We start from the raw sequence: 18,863 nt of genomic DNA, 5'->3' as shown, positions 1-18,863 counted from the left end.
GTAATACTATAAATACATTAATACAAATTAAGAGCAGTTGCATGCTTGCTGTAAATGTGTGGAAATAACTTGTTTCATTGGAAAGGGCCTTTCCATTACACTGGAGGGTATAAAAAGCACTTAATTTCCCAAAATGGTTCAGCCCTAATGGAATCGAATTGTTAATACAATTGTATCAAATTAACTTTTTGTATGGTAAACCTTTTAGATGATTGTGTAAATGCACATTAGGTAATTTATTTCATCTCTAAATTATGTTTATTAATGCAACTGCAGATCTTTCTAAAATGGTAGATAGAAAACTCAAATTTGGGACATGTCAGGGTTTAACTAGTTGTATTGAAACGTTTGCCCATCTGAGATATTTAATAAAATATTGTATTACCAGTAAAACCAGCTGTAAAAGGAGGAGATAGTTGCAGAGTAACATCCTGAGCGTTGCAGGTTTCATTTTGTTCAGCATCATCTTTGTTAATTTTGCAGCGTTCATCCGAGAACTCATATCTTTCAAGGATTACTTAAGATGTACATTTCAGTTGTCACTTTCATCCAAATCCTAACATGATCTGGTTCCTAAATTTTAACCAGACCCAAAGACCCAATCCGAGCCACAGAGACAACCAGGGAAACAAGACCCATAACTTTGTAATCGGTAGAAACGCATAGACACGACAAACCAATACATAATAAATTGGTTAACTTAAGACCATGGCAGCAAGTCACTCAATGAGATCAATTCAGGAGGTAGTGCCAAGTTAGCGTGTTTTGTCTATCATCAAGGCAGGGTTTATCAGTACATACAAGATAAATCCAAGTAAGACTGAGGAATAAACTTCTGCAGTAGATCAGGAACTAAAAGCTAGTGAGCGAACACCACAGAGTAGAAAGGACAACCGAGTAGGAGGGTTTTCAAGTTTATTATCAGTGCCACCATTGAGACCATTAACACACGTGTGAATCAACACTCATTTAACCAACTGCAGGTTGTTCCCAGTTGTGCCAAAAATGATGCAACATGTTCCCCGAACCCTGATTTTACTATTTTAAATTACACTCTTAAGCTTGTTGGAACGTGCGCTATAAGAGGGTTACTTTCTTAAAACATCCAAGAGAGGTAGCAGCTAAGGTGGCGAACGTTTCGCGTGGGTTGCATCTTTAGTCGACCTCCTCAATGGTAGGGCCGGAGGATCCACCGCCACTTGGAGCAGCACCGCCAGCGCCGGGGAAGCCACCGGGCATGCCCTCAGGCATACCACCTGGCATACCAGCGCTCTGGTAAAGCTTTGTGATGATGGGGTTGCACACCTTTTCAAGCTCCTTCTGTTGATGCTCATATTCATCCTTCTCGGCAGTCTGAGAAACAAAAAGATAGTTTAGTTTCTAGTCAAGCGGGTCACGTCATCAAGACAAGATTCAAATTATTTTTTTTACCTGGTTCTTGTCTAGCCAGCCAATGACCTCGTTGCACTTGGTCAAGATGGTCTGCTTGTCGTCGTCACTGATCTTGCCAGCCAGTTTCTCATCCTCCACCGTGGACTTCATGTTGAAAGCGTACGACTCCAGTCCGTTCTTCGCAGACACCTTCTCGCGCTGGACCTCATCATCCTCCTTGTATTTCTCTGCTTCATGGACCATGCGTTCAATGTCCTCCTTGCTGAGACGACCTATCATGAATTAGGAAATATTAACATCATTTTTCTTTCTGGGAGAGACCACTGTGGCTATGATAGTGCAATTCTAATTTTTTTTTATACCTTTGTCATTGGTGATGGTGATCTTGTTCTCCTTTCCAGTGCTCTTGTCGACAGCAGTAACATTCATGATGCCGTTGGCATCAATATCGAATGTCACCTCTATCTGAGGAACACCACGAGGAGCAGGAGGGATTCCAGTCAGCTCAAACTTGCCCAGCAAGTTGTTATCTTTGGTCATGGCACGCTCACCCTCATAAACCTGTTGGAAGTGTTGGCATGAACCATTAAAAACCATGTCTTGTGTTAACCATGACATCAAAAGTAGCTGAAATAAAAAGTTTATTATTTTGCTTACCTGGATGAGCACACCGGGCTGGTTGTCGGAGTAGGTGGTGAAGGTCTGGGTCTGCTTTGTGGGAATGGTTGTGTTACGTTTGATCAGGACAGTCATGACACCTCCAGCGGTCTCAATACCCAAGGACAGAGGGGTGACGTCCAGAAGGAGCAGATCCTGCACAATCTCAGACTTGTCTCCAGCCAGAATGGCAGCCTGGACAGCTACAGAGACAAAATAAGGATTGTTAAGACTCCTGGTTGGCTGCTAAAATTGATTTAATAATTTGAGCAGTAAAGGAGATAAAAGTGCACACTATGCTCAAGACACTTACCAGCGCCATAGGCGACAGCTTCATCTGGATTGATGCTCTTGTTGAGTTCCTTTCCATTGAAGAAGTCCTGGAGAAGCTTCTGGATCTTGGGGATACGAGTGGAGCCACCGACCAGCACAATGTCATGGATCTGTGCCTTATCCATCTTAGCATCACGGAGGGACTTCTCCACAGGGTCCAAAGTGCCACGGAAGAGGTCAGCGTTGAGCTCCTCAAAGCGAGCCCTGGTGATGGAGGTGTAGAAGTCAACTCCCTCATACAGGGAGTCGATTTCAATGCTGGCCTGGGTGCTGGAAGACAGAGTGCGCTTTGCTCTTTCACAAGCTGTGCGCAGACGACGGACAGCTCTCTTGTTGTCGCTGATGTCCTTCTTGAACTTGCGCTTGAACTCTGCGATGAAGTGGTTCACCATGCGGTTGTCAAAGTCTTCACCACCAAGATGAGTATCTCCAGCTGTGGATTTGACCTCAAAGATGCCATCCTCGATGGTAAGGATGGACACATCGAAGGTTCCACCACCGAGATCAAAGATGAGGACGTTCCTCTCTGCACCAACCTAATAAAAACATCAATGTTAGCCCACCAAAATCACCACAATTTTAATCACCATAATTCAAATAAAGTTGTACGATGTTGTATTTACCTTCTTGTCTAAACCATAGGCGATGGCAGCAGCAGTTGGTTCGTTGATGATACGCAGAACATTGAGGCCAGAGATGGTACCAGCATCCTTAGTCGCCTGTCGCTGGGAGTCGTTGAAGTAGGCGGGCACTGTGATTACAGCATTGTTGACAGTCTGAAAGGAAATGAAACAAATTTTAGAATATTTCATACATGTTTTGTAATTTTTGTTTCCAGAGCTATGCCAAATAACTTACTTTTCCGAGGTAGGCTTCAGCAATCTCCTTCATCTTCACGAGCACCATGGAGGAGATCTCCTCTGGGTAGAAGGACTTTGTCTCACCCTTGTACTCAACTTCAACCTTGGGGCGAGTGCTGTCATTGACGACGTTAAATGGCCAGTGCTTCATGTCAGACTGTACAACTCCGTCATCGAACCTGCGGCCGATCAGCCTCTTGGCATCTTAAAAGGGAGAAAAGGGTTTCTTTAAACATAAAACAACCAAGACAGAGGGGACAGAAATGGGACTTTAATGAAAGAAATCACTCAGACATCCAAGGAAGGATTGGGCCGTCTTTGGTCTTTCGACCTCTGGTGGAAACTACGAATGGCAGGAAAAACCATCATCACAGTGATTTCTTTCATTAAGTCACTCAAAACCACTAGACGTCTTTAAAAAAAACTCTTTCCACATCGGTAAAGAATTTTTCATAATCAAATAATGACAAGTCAAATACTTTCATCAGGCTCAGAGTAGATAGAAAACAAGCCTGGTACTATTCAATAAATTGACGAGAATCTTACCGAAGACTGTGTTGGTGGGGTTCATGGCAACCTGATTTTTGGCTGCATCTCCAATCAGCCTCTCTGTGTCTGTGAAGGCCACATAGCTGGGTGTGGTCCTGTTGCCCTGGTCGTTGGCGATGATCTCAACTTTGCCATGCTGGAACACTCCGACACAGGAGTATGTGGTCCCAAGATCGATACCAACGGCTGGTCCCTTAGACATGATTCCTTAAAAATTTAAATAAATAAAACAATTACTACAATGCGTATGCAGCGTTACATTAGTGTTTATAAATTACTGTTACAAAAAATAATGCAGGAGATTCAAGCTACACACTTTCTGCCTTTATTTAATTTAATCAAAACTAACAACTTGAGGATAGAACTTAATTTGAAGTGTCTGGTTTTGACAGCCGACATAAGCAACAGCTAATTTAAGAGAATGCAGATAAATGCTCAAAAACGCAAAAAACCTTACAGAGGAATAATCGATTTATCAATATTAAATTTTAATCCTACGCCAAAAACGTTGAAAAGCATCCACCTTTAGTAATCGTATGCGATATTTAAATTTATTCCAACACCCATAGTGCGATCAGTAGTTGACACCGGCGACAGTTTGGGCAAAATGGGCACTGCAGAAACATGGCGCCTCGTCAGTCCCATGTGACAATGAGGCATCAAGTTTTCACAGCGTCCACGCCGGAAGTTGCCGAAGCATTAAGAAAAATATAAAAATATACAATATGCCGATTGAATTAACAGATTTACTATACTACAAACAAGTCGAAACATAGCGCGAATTAAGTCATTTTTCTGAAAGACACTTTTATTCTTAAATGTAACCGGAAGTTACCGCTGTTGCTGCCTTGCCTTGTTCTCGAACGTTCTCGAACATCTTGCCTCACCCCTCCCCCCTCCGCGGAACCGTTAAAGCCAGCTGACGCACGCGCTCAACATGGCCGGGCCTACAGAGGAATCCGCATCCTTTGTTTCGCAGCCATGGCGTTTCAATAATGGAACAAACACTACACTTAAATTCACAAAAATGCTCTATTGTGACCATTTCCTATCAGGAACTGCCGTCAATTAAAGAGCACAATGCCAAAAGGACACTGCGGCAACAGAACGAAAAATATTTTTTGTTTGCCTGTATTTAGCGTAACTACGTACATTATTAAAAAACACCATATTCAACAAAAAGAAACTTACCAAATGAATTGGACCGCGGATGACTTAGAATGTGTGGTGATGGACAGCGGAGTGGTGGAGCTGGCTTGTCCTTGCCGGTATGAGAAGGAAAGGGAAGGAAAAAGGGAAACAGGACCTTATATAAGACTGAGATAACAGCCAATCACAGGCCGAGTCCTCTGTCCGCTCTGCCACGGTCAACCAATAAAACCTGACTGACGTCATCCTCGTCTACTTCCGGTTTGACCATATTTAACCAGTGTTTCATTCTTAGAACCGAATCATGACACATTGCCATATTATTTCATTCACTTTCTGTTTCTAAGAAACTCAGCCGACACGTGACAGAAAATGGAAACATCTGGAAAGATCAATGTTATTAATTTGATTAAAAATAAAAAATATTTCAAAGATATACTTTGTAGGCACACCATGTGATGCAGGCTTCTACTTCCTAGTTACTGGTCATGCCCTGAGCTCCTGGAACCAGTTATGCAGTGGAAACCTGTGTTGAAATACTACACGGTCAAAAGAAAGAATGTTCCAGAAAAATATAATTTATTATTATACGTATAAACAAAAGTTCACAGCTTGTATACAGTACACAACACTGGGTCAGTTATAAACATGTGTACCTCTGGACTATATCTCTAAACAGGTGTTTCACTTATTTATAAACTACAGCAAACATGTGAAAAGTTATACTGACAGAATCGATGTTATCTTAATTTAAGATAACTGTATCTGATTAACCATCAGGCTTACTTTTAATTTACCAGCCTCTTAAGTCATTAAGGACAAAAATGTCCACTAAAATCTGTATTTTTTTCTGTATAAACCTCATAAACTAAAAATAATATTGAGGATTTTAACCCTTTAAATGCCATTTGGATCATTCAAACTGGCATTTAAAGGGTTAATTGTTCAATATTTTCTAGTTTTCATCAGGACTGAAGTTGATCAAAAGATTTAACTCAAAAAAAGCTGAACGAAAAATGAATCTGTACTATTTTTAGAGCATGGAAAGGCAAATTCACAGTGATCTATTGATCTATTATAAATGAAAGCAGCAAAATCTTTCTGAACAAGTTATAAAAAAAATATAATTTATTCTTACACCATACACAGCATATATACAGGACACAACAGATATTTAATTATAAACATTTTTGTGTGATGATTTATTGTCTGGGTTTCATAGCTCTGTCTCCTTTATGCTGTTTGAAAGATGAGGTTGAAACGTCTGCTCCATGTCGACAGTGTGCATTTGTGTCACAGCGTCTGGGTTCGACGGCGTCACTGCTGCTTCCTCGGAGACGTACCGTGTAAAAGCTGTTGTTATGTTGAAGAGTTCTGTGAGAGTAGACCAAACAGACTGGTCAGGAAACGGTTGCAGAAACAGGAAGTTTGTCATGTGAATTAAGAGGAGGACTCGGTTTCGTTCATGAAACAGAAGCAAATGTCTGTTGAAAAGCTGGAAAGACCAAACATAGGGACACAGAAGTTTTTTGTTACCTCTTTAAATATTAATTCAGTAAAGAACTCGTCTTTCCTCCCAGTGTGAGTCAGTTATATGTTTGCATAGTTAAAGTGGTTCTCTGTTTTCAAAGAATGCTTATGTTTGAACAAGTGTTGAAAGAAAAGTCAGGATCTCTCATTGGCCTCAACTATTCTGCTTCGTCATATCTTCCCTATGGCTGCTGCTGCAATTAATGTGACTTTGGCTTTGAAAGTCATTAAAACCGGTTTAATGTCAAAACCGGTTTAATGCCATTGAACCGGTTTTGACATTAAACCGGTTCTAACCTCATATACATCTGTTCGTAATGACTTGGAACAGATGTGCACTGAATGAGCCGATCTTCAACTAAAAAATAAAACCAAATAATTCAATAACAACACTATTTACATATGTAAATATACCTAAAGATACCTAGATTTGTTATTATGTTAAAAAATGTATGGTCCTCTGTACGTGGAGTTAACAATTCATTACATGAAGTTAACAAAACCAAGTCCTATATTCCTATAATTTAAAAATATATCGACCATATATAAAAACTATGAGTCATCAATGCACCTTTTCGTCTTTGTCCTTTGCTGTTCTTGTCCTCCTGGCTTGACTTTGATTTGCTGCTGTCCTCTGACGGATCAGACTCCACATTCTCTGTAACAACATAGACTGTTTTAACAACAGTACATTAAAGTATATCATATTATATGACATTTTTGAACATACATGAAGCACTGCATACACTCTTAGAAATAAGGGTTCCAAAAGGGTTCTTCAACAAGGGCTGAGGTTCTACCTGGAACCATTTGCTTCTGAAAGAAAGGGTTTTTCAAGGGTTCTTGGTAACAATAATGGTTCCAGTAAGAACCATTTTGATCCAGAGAACCCTTTAAAACCCCATTCCTGAATAAAGGTTTAAAGGGTTCCCCTATGAGGACAAGCCGAAGAACCTTATATGGTTCTACTGAGCACTTTTATTTCTAAGAGTGTACATTTATGGCCCTAGGCCTTGACTAAAGGTCCCACTGACGTCAGCTTCAGTATCAGTGATCTGCTCACCTTTCCTCCAGACGATGTGTGCTCTCCTCAGCTTGATGGCAAAGAATATGACCACCACCAGAAGACAGAAAATCAGGCACGTCACCAAGAAAATCAGCAACGACGAACTCCCCTCACTTCCTGCTCGTGTACGTGGGTCATCGATGCTTCCTGGAAAAAAAAAAATTGATCGTTATTAAAGCTCATCACACCTTTTTTTAAATTTATTTTACTACGTGTGAGACAAGATAATCTTTTACCTGTTGTGTTTTTCTCTGTGCCGTTGTAGGAAACAATGTCCTCTGTTGTCTCAGACACAGAAGTCCGGCCTTTAAGGAATCATAAAGAAGGAACATACAGTTATTAACACAGACTCTACTGAGCTTTAAGTCATTTTGGTTCTCTCAGTGGAATTGTAGGTGTGCAGAATCGCCACTAGATGGCATTGGAGAGACGTTTGCCAAGGACACACATTCAACATCTTATTTTCATGATTTACTATTCAAGGATTTAGAGAGTTAAAGGCACAGCAACACGGTATAAAACACAAAATCAATAAAAACATGAAAGTAAAAGAGTAAAATAATAAAAGGGTAAATTATCTCCTGAAGTGAAAGATAAGATAAGATAAGATAGTTCTTAAATTTACATCGCTTCAGCAGCAAGACAGTAAAGATAAAGAAAATACCAAAAAAAAAGTACAATATATAAATATATATAAGCCAAGGGTAAGTGCAGATTTAATTTTTTAGCTTCTTAAATGTGAATATGTTCTGGTTTCTTTGGGTTTTGAAGGACAGTCTGAGGATATTGTCAATATTTGTTCTGAAAATCTTATTGACCAAACAACTAATGCATTATTTGAAGAGATAATTTAAGGAAATTTAATTTAATTTAATAATAATTTTTGTATATCAATATGTTCCCTCCTCCTCCTCCTCCTCCTCAGATCAGAGTGTATGAATACACCTCACATGGCCCAGTGTCACACTACAGTGTGAGACTTCCGTCACAGGAAACACGACTACAGTGTGGGTTTAAAAAAAACTCCACTGTGAAACTTGTGATCAGAAAATTCCACCCAGCAAGATGACAGTTTGTAATGGATAATAAATACAGTATATATTTAGGCTGTTTTTTTCCCACTACTAGTACAGTATATACAGTAGGCAATATAGTGTCTTTTTTAATTTATTTTTTTAATAGGATGACATTATATTTTCATTTTGACCAACCATATAAACACACCTGAGCAAAAAAAGGACTGAAAATGTCGTTTTAACGCCTAAAAATGAAAGAAAAACGGTCTAAGACACATTTTTTTAAAGCCTGAATATGTGACCTTTAAACGCACACACCCAGGATGTCCATATAAGGAGTTGTGTATCATTCCCACGGCAATTTACGGGTTAAAAATAGATTATATTGTGTATTTTTAGAGCAATAAATAGGAGCTACAGTATAAGTTAAAAGCGATTAAGTGTTATTTATTCACAGGTATTGTAACGTATGCACTGCTGTGTCAATGTGACTTTCACTTGGACTGGATGATGTGATTATTCTGGCATAAAAGAACCTAAAAAAAAGCCCACGCAAAAAGAAAATCACATGTGAGTGAAAGCAAGTTTCACTCACCAGTTGTGCTGAGATGCGAGTGAAACCTGGTGGTGGTGGGCGTTGTGATCGCCTCGCTGGAGGGGTTGTCCGATATCGTGTCAGGGCTCTCCAACGGAGACTCGCTCGCCGTGTCTTCTGTGGTTGCGAGGGACGCTGTTGTCGCATCTTCAAGTCTGGAGCTGTGGCTGCTCGTCGCCGTCGCCGATGTCGCCCTCAGCACCTGTGTTGACCCTTGATAATGAGCGATGGACGTGGCCGTTGTAGTTAAGGTGTTGAGTATTGTTGCTGTCACAGAAAAAAAAGGCCTTTAAGTCAAAGTGATTACAGGAAGCCAAATTATTTACTACACACAGAAAGAGGAAATAAAACGAGATTGTTTTTTTTATATCTGTCACAGTCATGCGGTGTGGACCGTGTCATGGAGAAAGTCTAAAAGAAAATCTCTCCAGTGCTTTCCCTGAACACACAGTTCCTCAATCATCTCCCTTTGTTAAGTGATGTGTTATGAAGTTCATTTTATCCTAATTTTACAATAACAGTGATTAAAATACTTGATTTTGTACTCACGCCGTGGTCCAACTTTGACAAAGTCTATCAGAGGAGAAGGTGAGTGCAGAGCTGGGTGACGGACGAGGCATGTCACAGTCGTTCTGTTTCTGATCGACTGAAGATGGATCAAATCTGTGGAGACGAATCTGTCCTCTTCACGATGGACTTGGGCATAAGCTGTGGGAATTTTGATATATTGGATGTAAATGGGAGTGAAAAAAAGAGGAAGATGAAAGCAAAAGCCACAAAATACAAAATTCATTCCTTTGGCTCAGGGGAATAAAAACTCACACAGAATTTCAGGCCCATGGTCCAGTTGCCAGGAGATCTGTGGAGGATGGTGGTTCCCCTCAGCGGTGCATTTCACCACCTCCTGTCCATCATGCTTTGTTTTGCTCACTTTAGGATAACCTTTGAAAAGAACCGCCAAAGCAAAGACGTCAAAAACATTCAAACGTTAACATCCTCGAAATAACGTGATCGGTAACTGCGACGACATTACCTAACACGGTCACCTCCACTTTCTTCTCGACCGTGGTGTCGCCGTATTGAGTACACGTGTAGTTGCCTCCATCTTTGAAGGTGACGTCGGAAACACTGACGGAGAACTTCGACACGGACAGTCTGTCGATCCTGTATCGCTTGTTCTTTAAAGCTGTAGAACAAGAGAAAGAGGAAACATTAGACATTCTTGTCATTCTGAAGAATAAAGCTCAATTTAGTCGATGTTATGAATAGGACGTCGTCACCTCTGTGGTGGTTAAAGAACATGATGTTTCCTTTTGGGTTCCTCCACTCCACCGTGCTCTTGTGAGCGGCAGCAACGGGGCAGCGCAAGTGGAGAGTGCGACCTTTCATCACGGTCTCACGCTGCCACACCGAGAGTGAAGCTGCAATCGGATAAACAGGAGGTCAGAAGGTTATCACAGATTCTAGCCAACACATTTAACCCTTTTTCAGAAACAAACCTATGCAATCCGATGACATTTTCACCAACTATATGAACACAGCTGAGCAAAAAAAGTACTGAAAAAGTTCACAGTCACAAAAATGTGACATAAAATGAATCATAACACAATTTTAAAGCCTGAGTATGTGACCTATAAACACACACACCCAGGATGTCCATATAAGGAGTTGTGTATTATTCCCACGGCAGTTTACCAGGAAAACTAGCGCTGGGCACTAGGTTAATGCTGACCGGAAAAAGACGCACATTACTTCATGTTTACGTGCCGCAACACCGGAGTGCAGGCACCATTTACCAGTTAGCTCCGTTAGCTGCATTAGCTTGTTTAGTGCCGTTAGCGCGCCTGCAGTCGCATGAAAGAGCAGCGCTAAAGTTTAGCGTTACTTTAGAGACTAATTTTAAATATCCGGAGTCACATAAACAAGACGTCACGCTCGTCTTTTTCAGGTCAGTCGTCATGGAAATGCGTTAGCTTTGACGGAGTTTCCCGCCGTAAGCTCACCCAGCACGAAAGAAAACATACATTGATATTTGAAACTGATTGAGATATAGCATAAATAAATAAGGTATCTTGAAACAGAGGTTGAGGTCCGAACACAGCTTTTCACAGGTGTTTGACTCATCTTCTCCACCAGGCCTGTGACAAAGTGTGAAAGTGTGTGAGTGTAAACGAGGGTGTGAAAAAGTGAACTGCAAAAGCAGCCCCCCCCCAACCCCCACCTAACCTTGTACCACAACTAATGCAGTTCTATAGAGGACAGGAAGTCATGTCACAGTGAGAGAAAATATCAACTTGGCCTGTGGGCTGCTGCTCGGATAGGGGGGCTTGTTGTTTTGTTTGTTTCCTGTGACGAGGTGTCTGGAAAACATTGTGTGTCTGTGGGCATGAGATGACACCAGTGGAGAAGGCAGTGGGCTCTAAGGGTCAAGACCTTTCTCACGTGTGGGTTAAACTGACCACGAGCTGGAACAAATTCAATTAAATACTGTAGATAATATATTGTAGTTACCGAACGTCTGAGTTTAAGTCCATACTAAAGTTGACAAATGAGGTCATATATGTATGTCATATTATGTGGTCAGAAAATGTTGATTTTAAAATTTTAAAAACCCACTTTCCACACAAAAGCATAATAAAAAGGAAAACAGAAAAAAACCTTGGTTCACAAACTGTGGTACGTGTACCAACAGTGGTACGCAAGGCTTCTTCTGGTGGTATTTTGACTAAATTGCATAGAGAATGAAACAAATAACAACAAAAAACAATGATAGTAAATTAAACAATCATAATTAGAGTCACCTTAGCGTCCGCTCCATCTTTAATCTAATGTCACTTTACTAGTGTGAGACATATATTGACTTTGCTCGGCTTATTAACGCCACTGTATTTTAACGTTGGTGATATTTTCTCAGGTGGTACGTGGCATAAACAAAGTTTGAGCACCGCTCTTCCACATGAGACACTAAAACTTAGATAAGCCTGCCCCAAAAACCACAATTAAAAGATTAAAAAAAGACAACACAAGGTTCACGGCATGCGCTTAACATCAATAACAAGTTGTGTAAAATCCATAAATTAGTGTAGAGTAGGAGCAAAAGAAGAACAACTGAGAACTAATCAAACTGAGGTTTTCGTGCATATTTCTTATGAATATTTGCCCAGACAAGTGTTTGTTGTTTACTGCGATTACACGTATGAACAAGTCAAAAGCAAAGTCATTCCATCAAGTCTAATCTGAGCTTTTCATCACAAAAAGAATCAAAGCGAAAGTAAGTTACTCACCCCGTACGAGGAGCATGAAAACAGTGAGAAACAGCTTCACTTCCATCTCGCTCACTCACTAACGGTCACACTGATACGCTTCCTCAACACTTGATTGTATTTGTACTGTGGCAGAGGGGGCCTTCCGTGACATCACCGCTGTGTGGTTTCCACTCGTTTATTTTATTTAGGGATTCTCATGTAAAACCCGTACAGTGAAAGTAAAAGGTCAAACTTCATGTCATGTCAGTTATTCCTTTATTTGTAGTTGATTTTATCCTTTAGTCCTTTTGTGCCTTTTATGAATTCTACAGTACTTTGATCCTTTGTGGTTGCTTTAAATCACTTTATGAAGAAAGTTGGACTGGATTGGACAGTAAATAAAAAGGGTTTTTAATGAAGACCCCCTGAGTTTTGCTTAACATCCACAAACAGAACAATCCATACATTCTTCATCTAGCACCACGAGCAGGACATTTACATTGAAAGCGAGGATCTGTAAAATGGGACAATAATGTTGAAGTAATGTCATTTAATTTAGTTTTGATTCATGTCTGTTACAGTAAACATGTATTGGCCCCACCTCTCCATCTCTGACGCTTTAGATTTGACTGAATATCGTCCTTAAACCCTGAAACATGCCACATTAATAAGTTACTCACACTTATCTTCCACATTGTTTATAAAGCACTTTAAATAGAACAACAGCTGGAGCAGCAGAGATTAATAAAATAAAGAAAAATACGACCTTAAAGACCTACAAAACAGACAATAAATGAGTTTTAAGATACATTTACTATACCCAAAAAGACTGAAATATGATGCAGTACTGCAGCTGCAACCTCACACCGACAATTACCATAAATAGATTAGTAGACAGAATTAGTAGTAGGTCCCACCGTGGTTTGAAGAGTGACTGATGCTGATTAAATAGCGGAAAGAAAAAACACCTTAAATTCGTTTGTATAACGATTTATTTGTGGCACAGATGTCGACACCTAATGCGCGTTGGCGTGATGATTAGACCGTGATCACACCATAATAAATATGATGACGATTTTGGGGCCAATGAGTAGTCTGGCCAGTCGGGGCCTGGTCAAGTGGAAAAAAAAAAACATTTGGGGGGGGGAAAATGCAACTATTCAGGAGCAAAATTTCAAAATAAAAGTGTTTGAGTTCACAATAAAAATTAATCATCAAAATAATAATAATTGATAACTTGATATTCAAGGGTGGGCCACAGGAAATGGATTGGAAGGCCACATATGGGCCTCAAACCACAAGTTTGACACCTCTCCTCTCGAGGTTAGTTTGATGATCACTTCCCTACTTCTACACTGAAACCTGTGAGGAAAATCCCTGGAACTTTCCTCTTATTTTTCTCTCTCTCTTATATATATAATTTTTTTATTCAACAGCATCTCTGGTTTTAGTCAATCAGAGGACAGAAGGCTCAAATGGAACGAGCCAGAATGTACTGGAAGCTGAGAGTTCTGCGAGCTGATTGGCTCGTGGGAGGCTTTATACACCAGTGATGCTGGAATCTTCTGCCTGTGTGTTTGTTGATCTGGTGGAGGAGAGTCACTGCAACAGTCTGAAACCACAGCTCCATCCAGGTAGGACATAAATGTTTTTCTCTGGGCTTCTACTCCTGAAAAGTTGTAGTTGTGCTACAGCCAAATGTCATCATACGGGTTTATTTTCATTTCATTTCTGCCACACTAAGCTGTTTTTAATGATGTCTGCAGCTATGAGAGGCATAAGCTGTAATGAAATTACACCTATCAATCAAAACGATTGGTGCATGAATGCATGGATGTGGATATAGTGCATCAGAGAAACTTCAACCTACTGTCTCAGCTGTAAGGGGAAGTGTCGCCCTCTCATGGTTTCATGGAACTCCTGTTATGATGCTGCAGAATCCACTGTGGTGTGGAGGCAGACGTAGTCCTGCACAAGAAAATGCAAACAAGTGTAAATGACACAACTTTTACCCTATAGTCTCTTTGTCCTCTATTCAGAATATACTCTATTTCCATGGACTACAGATGGCTTAAAAAAGGCAATTATGGCATAAATTATGTCTAAATAGAAACTACATTTCTTGGGGTTTTACTATTAAATTGCACACAAATGATGTTAGATTGTACTGTAAAAATCAATACTATACAAGACTAAAGACCTGTTCGAGTTCTATATTGCATTGTTATGACGCCATACATCATTTACTGCCTGTAAATATGGGGGAACATGTATAGATCGTTCTAAATCACACTGTAGAAAAATTTACTAATGTCCTGTTTATTAAATTATAAAATGCATAAAAATGCATGTTTGTAATTGTTGTGGATTGGATATTAAGACTTGTGTATTTATTAAAATTCTGAGAAAATTCTGTTTATTCAAGGGACGTCTCCGGGTTTCTTTGATGTGTCACTGTGTGGATGCTGAGTCAGTCGATGGCTTGGCTTGAGTCATCAAAGACAAGCAAAACACAGGAATGAAACATTACTAATTCCTGATTCCTACAGCGAAATGACTTTGAACTGCAGAGGGCAGCATTTCACCTCTCAGTGCACAGCCTGTCACAAATTATTATTATTAGAAGAAGAAGGAGGCACCCACTGACATAAGGTAGATGAATTGAGTGTTACTGCCCCCTCCTGGAATAAGATATAAAGTGACTTGTTTCCACTCTTCCAGAGCAGCCATGTCCAAAGGATTAGCCGTTGGCATCGATCTTGGGACCACATACTCCTGTGTTGGAGTGTTCCAGCATGGCAAAGTTGAGATCATCGCCAACGACCAGGGCAACAGGACCACACCCAGCTACGTGGCCTTCACCGACACAGAGAGGCTGATTGGAGATGCAGCCAAGAATCAGGTTGCCATGAACCCCACCAACACAGTCTTTGGTAAGATCATGAAAACAACAGTTTTTAGTTAGGGTTTGGAGTTTACATTTTTGTTTGATTACAGACGCCAAGCGTCTGATTGGCAGACGATTCGAGGATCCCGTGGTTCAGTCTGACATGAAGCATTGGCCGTTCGATATCATCAATGATAGCGGACGCCCCAAAGTGGAGGTTGAATACAAAGGTGAAACCAAAACCTTCTACCCAGAGGAGGTCTCTTCCATGGTGCTGACGAAGATGAAGGAGATTGCTGAAGCCTACCTCGGGAAGGTGAGTCCACAATAAAGTGGCGTACAGTTGATTTACAGAGATGTTGTTCAGACATGCGCTGAAGTTCTCTTTCTCTTGGCCTTTAGCTGTTGTTAGCTTTTCTTGACTTGTTGCCATCACACTTATTTGTTTTTTTTTCAGGCTGTGTCAAATGCCGTTATTACAGTACCTGCTTACTTTAATGACTCTCAGCGCCAAGCGACCAAAGACGCTGGAACAATCTCTGGTCTGAATGTCTTGAGAATCATTAATGAGCCCACCGCAGCTGCTATTGCCTATGGTTTGGACAAGAAGGTAATAATGTAAGATAGTAAATGTACAATTATTCATGTCCACCTATACTAACTCACACTTGTTTTTCCCAGGTTGGTGCAGAGAGGAACGTCCTCATCTTTGATCTTGGTGGTGGAACCTTCGATGTGTCAATCCTGACCATCGAGGATGGCATCTTTGAGGTCAAATCCACCGCTGGAGATACTCATCTTGGTGGTGAAGACTTTGACAACCGCATGGTGAACCACTTCATCGCAGAATTCAAGCGCAAGTACAAGAAGGACATCAGCGACAACAAGAGAGCTGTCCGTCGTCTGCGCACAGCTTGTGAAAGAGCAAAGCGCACACTGTCTTCCAGCACCCAGGCCAGCATTGAAATCGACTCCCTGTATGAGGGAGTTGACTTCTACACCTCCATCACCAGGGCTCGCTTTGAGGAGCTCAACGCTGACCTCTTCCGTGGTACCTTGGACCCTGTGGAGAAGTCCCTCCGTGACGCTAAGATGGATAAGGCACAGATTCATGACATTGTGCTGGTCGGTGGCTCCACTCGTATCCCCAAGATCCAAAAGCTTCTCCAGGACTTCTTCAATGGAAAGGAACTCAACAAGAGCATCAATCCAGATGAAGCTGTCGCCTATGGAGCTGGTAAGTAATTTGTTTTTGATGAAGCACACCCCCTAACTTATGACTAATCCCTTCAACTTTACTTACAGCTGTCCAGGCCGCCATCTTGTGCGGTGACAAGTCTGAGAATGTTCAGGATCTGCTGCTTCTAGACGTCACCCCTCTCTCCCTGGGTATTGAGACCGCTGGAGGTGTCATGACTGTCCTGATCAAACGTAACACAACCATTCCAACAAAGCAGACCCAGACCTTCACCACCTACTCTGACAACCAGCCCGGTGTACTCATCCAGGTGAGGCTGCCGATAGATGGGGGATTGAGACTTTCATCTGAATAGCATAGTTTGATCATTGCCTGCTAACACTTCTCACACCCAACAGGTTTATGAGGGTGAACGTGCTATGACCAAGGATAACAACTTGCTGGGCAAGTTTGAGCTGACCGGAATCCCTCCTGCTCCTCGTGGTGTTCCTCAGATTGAGGTGACATTCGATATTGATGCTAACGGCATCATGAATGTTTCTGCTGCTGACAAGAGCACTGGGAAGGAGAACAAGATCACTATCACCAATGACAAAGGTATAAAAATGAGAAAATAACTCTAATAACTATAATTAAATTATAATCTTGTTTTGTGCCAGGTCGTCTCAGCAAGGACGACATCGAACGCATGGTCCAGGAAGCAGAGCAATACAAGGCAGAGGACGACCTGCAGCGCGACAAGGTGTCCGCGAAGAACGGCCTGGAGTCGTACGCGTTCAACATGAAGTCCACGGTGGAGGATGAGAAGCTGGCCGGCAAGATCAGCGATGACGACAAGCAGACGATCTCAAACAAGTGCAACGAGGTCATCGGCTGGCTCGACAAGAACCAGGTGAGGGTTGATGCAAATCAGTTAAGGCGGTGTTTTCCTGAAACCAATAACAATCGCTGTGGACATTCACAGGAGCTTAAGCTCAACTGAGCATGTGATTTCCTGCTGAATTGTGTGTTTGTACTTAGACTGCAGAGAAGGAGGAATATGAACATGAACAACAGGAGTTGGAAAAGTTGTGCAACCCCATCATCACCAAGTTGTACCAGAGCACTGGAGGAATACCTGGTGGGATGCCCGGCGGCATGCCAGGTGGCTTCCCTGGAGGAGGAGGCGGAGGAGGAGGAGGAGGAGGTGCTTCTACTGGCACACGATCCACTGGATCCACTGGTCCAACCATTGAGGAAGTTGATTAATCGAGTGTCTGCATTTTTTTTGCATACTGAATTTAAAAAAAAAAAGAAGAAAAAGCATAAATATTGCCAGTGTAAAGTCATTAGTTAATTGCATTCTGTGCGTCATGAAAAGTCATAAATAATGACTAATGCATGCACCTTGTGTTATTTATTCTCTTTCTTTGAATGTGCCGTTTGCATTATTACCATACAGCACTTTGGCTAAATGTGCTTTAGGAATAAACTGGATTGGATTATGCACATCTTCAGTTATTATGAGGATCATTGAATGTGGGAATTCACATTAATTATTTTGCATTAATGTTGGTTGTAATAATGATTGACTTAATATCTGAAAGTACGAACATGTACACAATCGATTATTATGTCTGACCTTATTACCATGTTTAGACAACCTTTCTCTTTGGATTGGAAATGATCAGATACTTAATAAGTTTGCAACTGTCATATTTTAATTCATCAAAGTGGAAAAGTCATTAAAGTTGTCTTTACTTTTGACACATTATTTGTCATTATCGAGGCTCCTGATCTGTTTTTAAACGGCTTGTACGAGTAGCAAGTTATTAATAGATGGCCATGTGTTTTACACCTTACAGTTAGTTTTCCATTAACAAACAAATACTCAGACTTATTGTGTGAAAACGTATGTGACAAATGATCTAATTAAAGGTTAAATAAGACCCTTCAATAATTTTAAGGGTCTGACAGAAGCATTAGCCAATGCTTATCAGCTGTAATCATGTCAAAATGCCAGGTGCATCACCTAAAAACAACAATACTCAGGTCTTCTTATAGCTGCTATGTTATTAAGTCGATAAAAGGCTTTTATGCAGTACAAATCAGCGAAGTGCAACTGTACGGCGACATAACTTAAAGAGTGAATTATTTCGCTGCAGTGATCCCTCACCGTCCCTGCACTCTGACCTCCCCATGAGCACAGTCCTTTCAGAAGTATAAATAGCTTTTATAATTTGCATGTTTTCATTCTAGAGCTTTCAAAAGCTCCTGGAATCAGCTGTGATGAAAATATGAAGACAGCTACTAATACATCCACTTAAGATAGGTAGAGGTTGCAGGAGCATAAACAAATTGGATATTTTGGTTACAAATCATTAAATTGCATTACTATAAATAGGAA

The 18,863-nt window shown here is 40.9% G+C and overlaps 3 protein-coding genes across 5 annotated transcripts; 1 reads left to right on the top strand and 2 right to left on the bottom strand.

Annotated features, from left to right (window-relative positions):
* Positions 1 to 898: 898 nt before the first annotated feature.
* On the bottom strand, positions 899 to 5,067 carry LOC310944925 (heat shock cognate 70 kDa protein). The gene is made up of 9 exons (XM_083910776.1): positions 4,983 to 5,067; positions 3,789 to 3,998; positions 3,241 to 3,446; positions 3,006 to 3,158; positions 2,363 to 2,918; positions 2,050 to 2,252; positions 1,755 to 1,953; positions 1,432 to 1,664; positions 899 to 1,353 (listed from the first exon to the last, which is right to left on the bottom strand). Exons 2-9 carry the CDS (start codon positions 3,991 to 3,993, stop codon positions 1,156 to 1,158), a joined length of 1,953 nt encoding a protein of 650 aa, XP_083766902.1. The 5' UTR covers positions 3,994 to 3,998; positions 4,983 to 5,067; the 3' UTR covers positions 899 to 1,155.
* Positions 5,068 to 6,156: 1,089 nt separating this feature from the next.
* Positions 6,157 to 12,477, bottom strand: crtam (cytotoxic and regulatory T cell molecule; the record flags this gene model as incomplete). The annotated part of the gene is made up of 10 exons (XM_083910528.1): positions 6,157 to 6,314; positions 7,042 to 7,128; positions 7,534 to 7,683; positions 7,773 to 7,841; positions 9,148 to 9,414; positions 9,697 to 9,855; positions 9,970 to 10,089; positions 10,181 to 10,333; positions 10,428 to 10,568; positions 12,432 to 12,477. 10 exons carry the CDS (start codon positions 12,475 to 12,477, stop codon positions 6,157 to 6,159), a joined length of 1,350 nt encoding a protein of 449 aa, XP_083766654.1.
* Positions 12,478 to 13,968: 1,491 nt separating this feature from the next.
* LOC310944434 (heat shock cognate 71 kDa protein) lies at positions 13,969 to 18,230 on the top strand. 3 transcript variants are annotated; one of them, XM_083910222.1, is made up of 10 exons: positions 13,969 to 14,026; positions 14,818 to 15,044; positions 15,114 to 15,325; positions 15,390 to 15,595; positions 15,737 to 15,889; positions 15,961 to 16,516; positions 16,585 to 16,787; positions 16,876 to 17,074; positions 17,137 to 17,369; positions 17,498 to 18,230. In XM_083910222.1, exons 3-10 carry the CDS (start codon positions 15,121 to 15,123, stop codon positions 17,723 to 17,725), a joined length of 1,983 nt encoding a protein of 660 aa, XP_083766348.1. In that variant the 5' UTR covers positions 13,969 to 14,026; positions 14,818 to 15,044; positions 15,114 to 15,120; the 3' UTR covers positions 17,726 to 18,230. The 3 variants fall into 3 exon arrangements, with proteins under 3 accessions (XP_083766348.1, XP_083766350.1, XP_083766349.1); XM_083910224.1 differs by having other exon boundaries at positions 13,972 to 14,026; positions 14,942 to 15,044; positions 15,119 to 15,325; XM_083910223.1 differs by having other exon boundaries at positions 13,972 to 14,026; positions 14,942 to 15,044.
* The last annotated feature ends 633 nt before the right edge of the window (positions 18,231 to 18,863 follow it).

This window comes from Microchirus variegatus (genome assembly GCF_963457635.1).
Source record: "Microchirus variegatus genome assembly, chromosome: 2".
NCBI lineage: Eukaryota > Metazoa > Chordata > Actinopteri > Pleuronectiformes > Soleidae > Microchirus > Microchirus variegatus.
The sequence above is the reverse complement of the archived record's forward strand: the minus strand, read 5'-3'. Positions and strand labels throughout refer to the sequence as shown.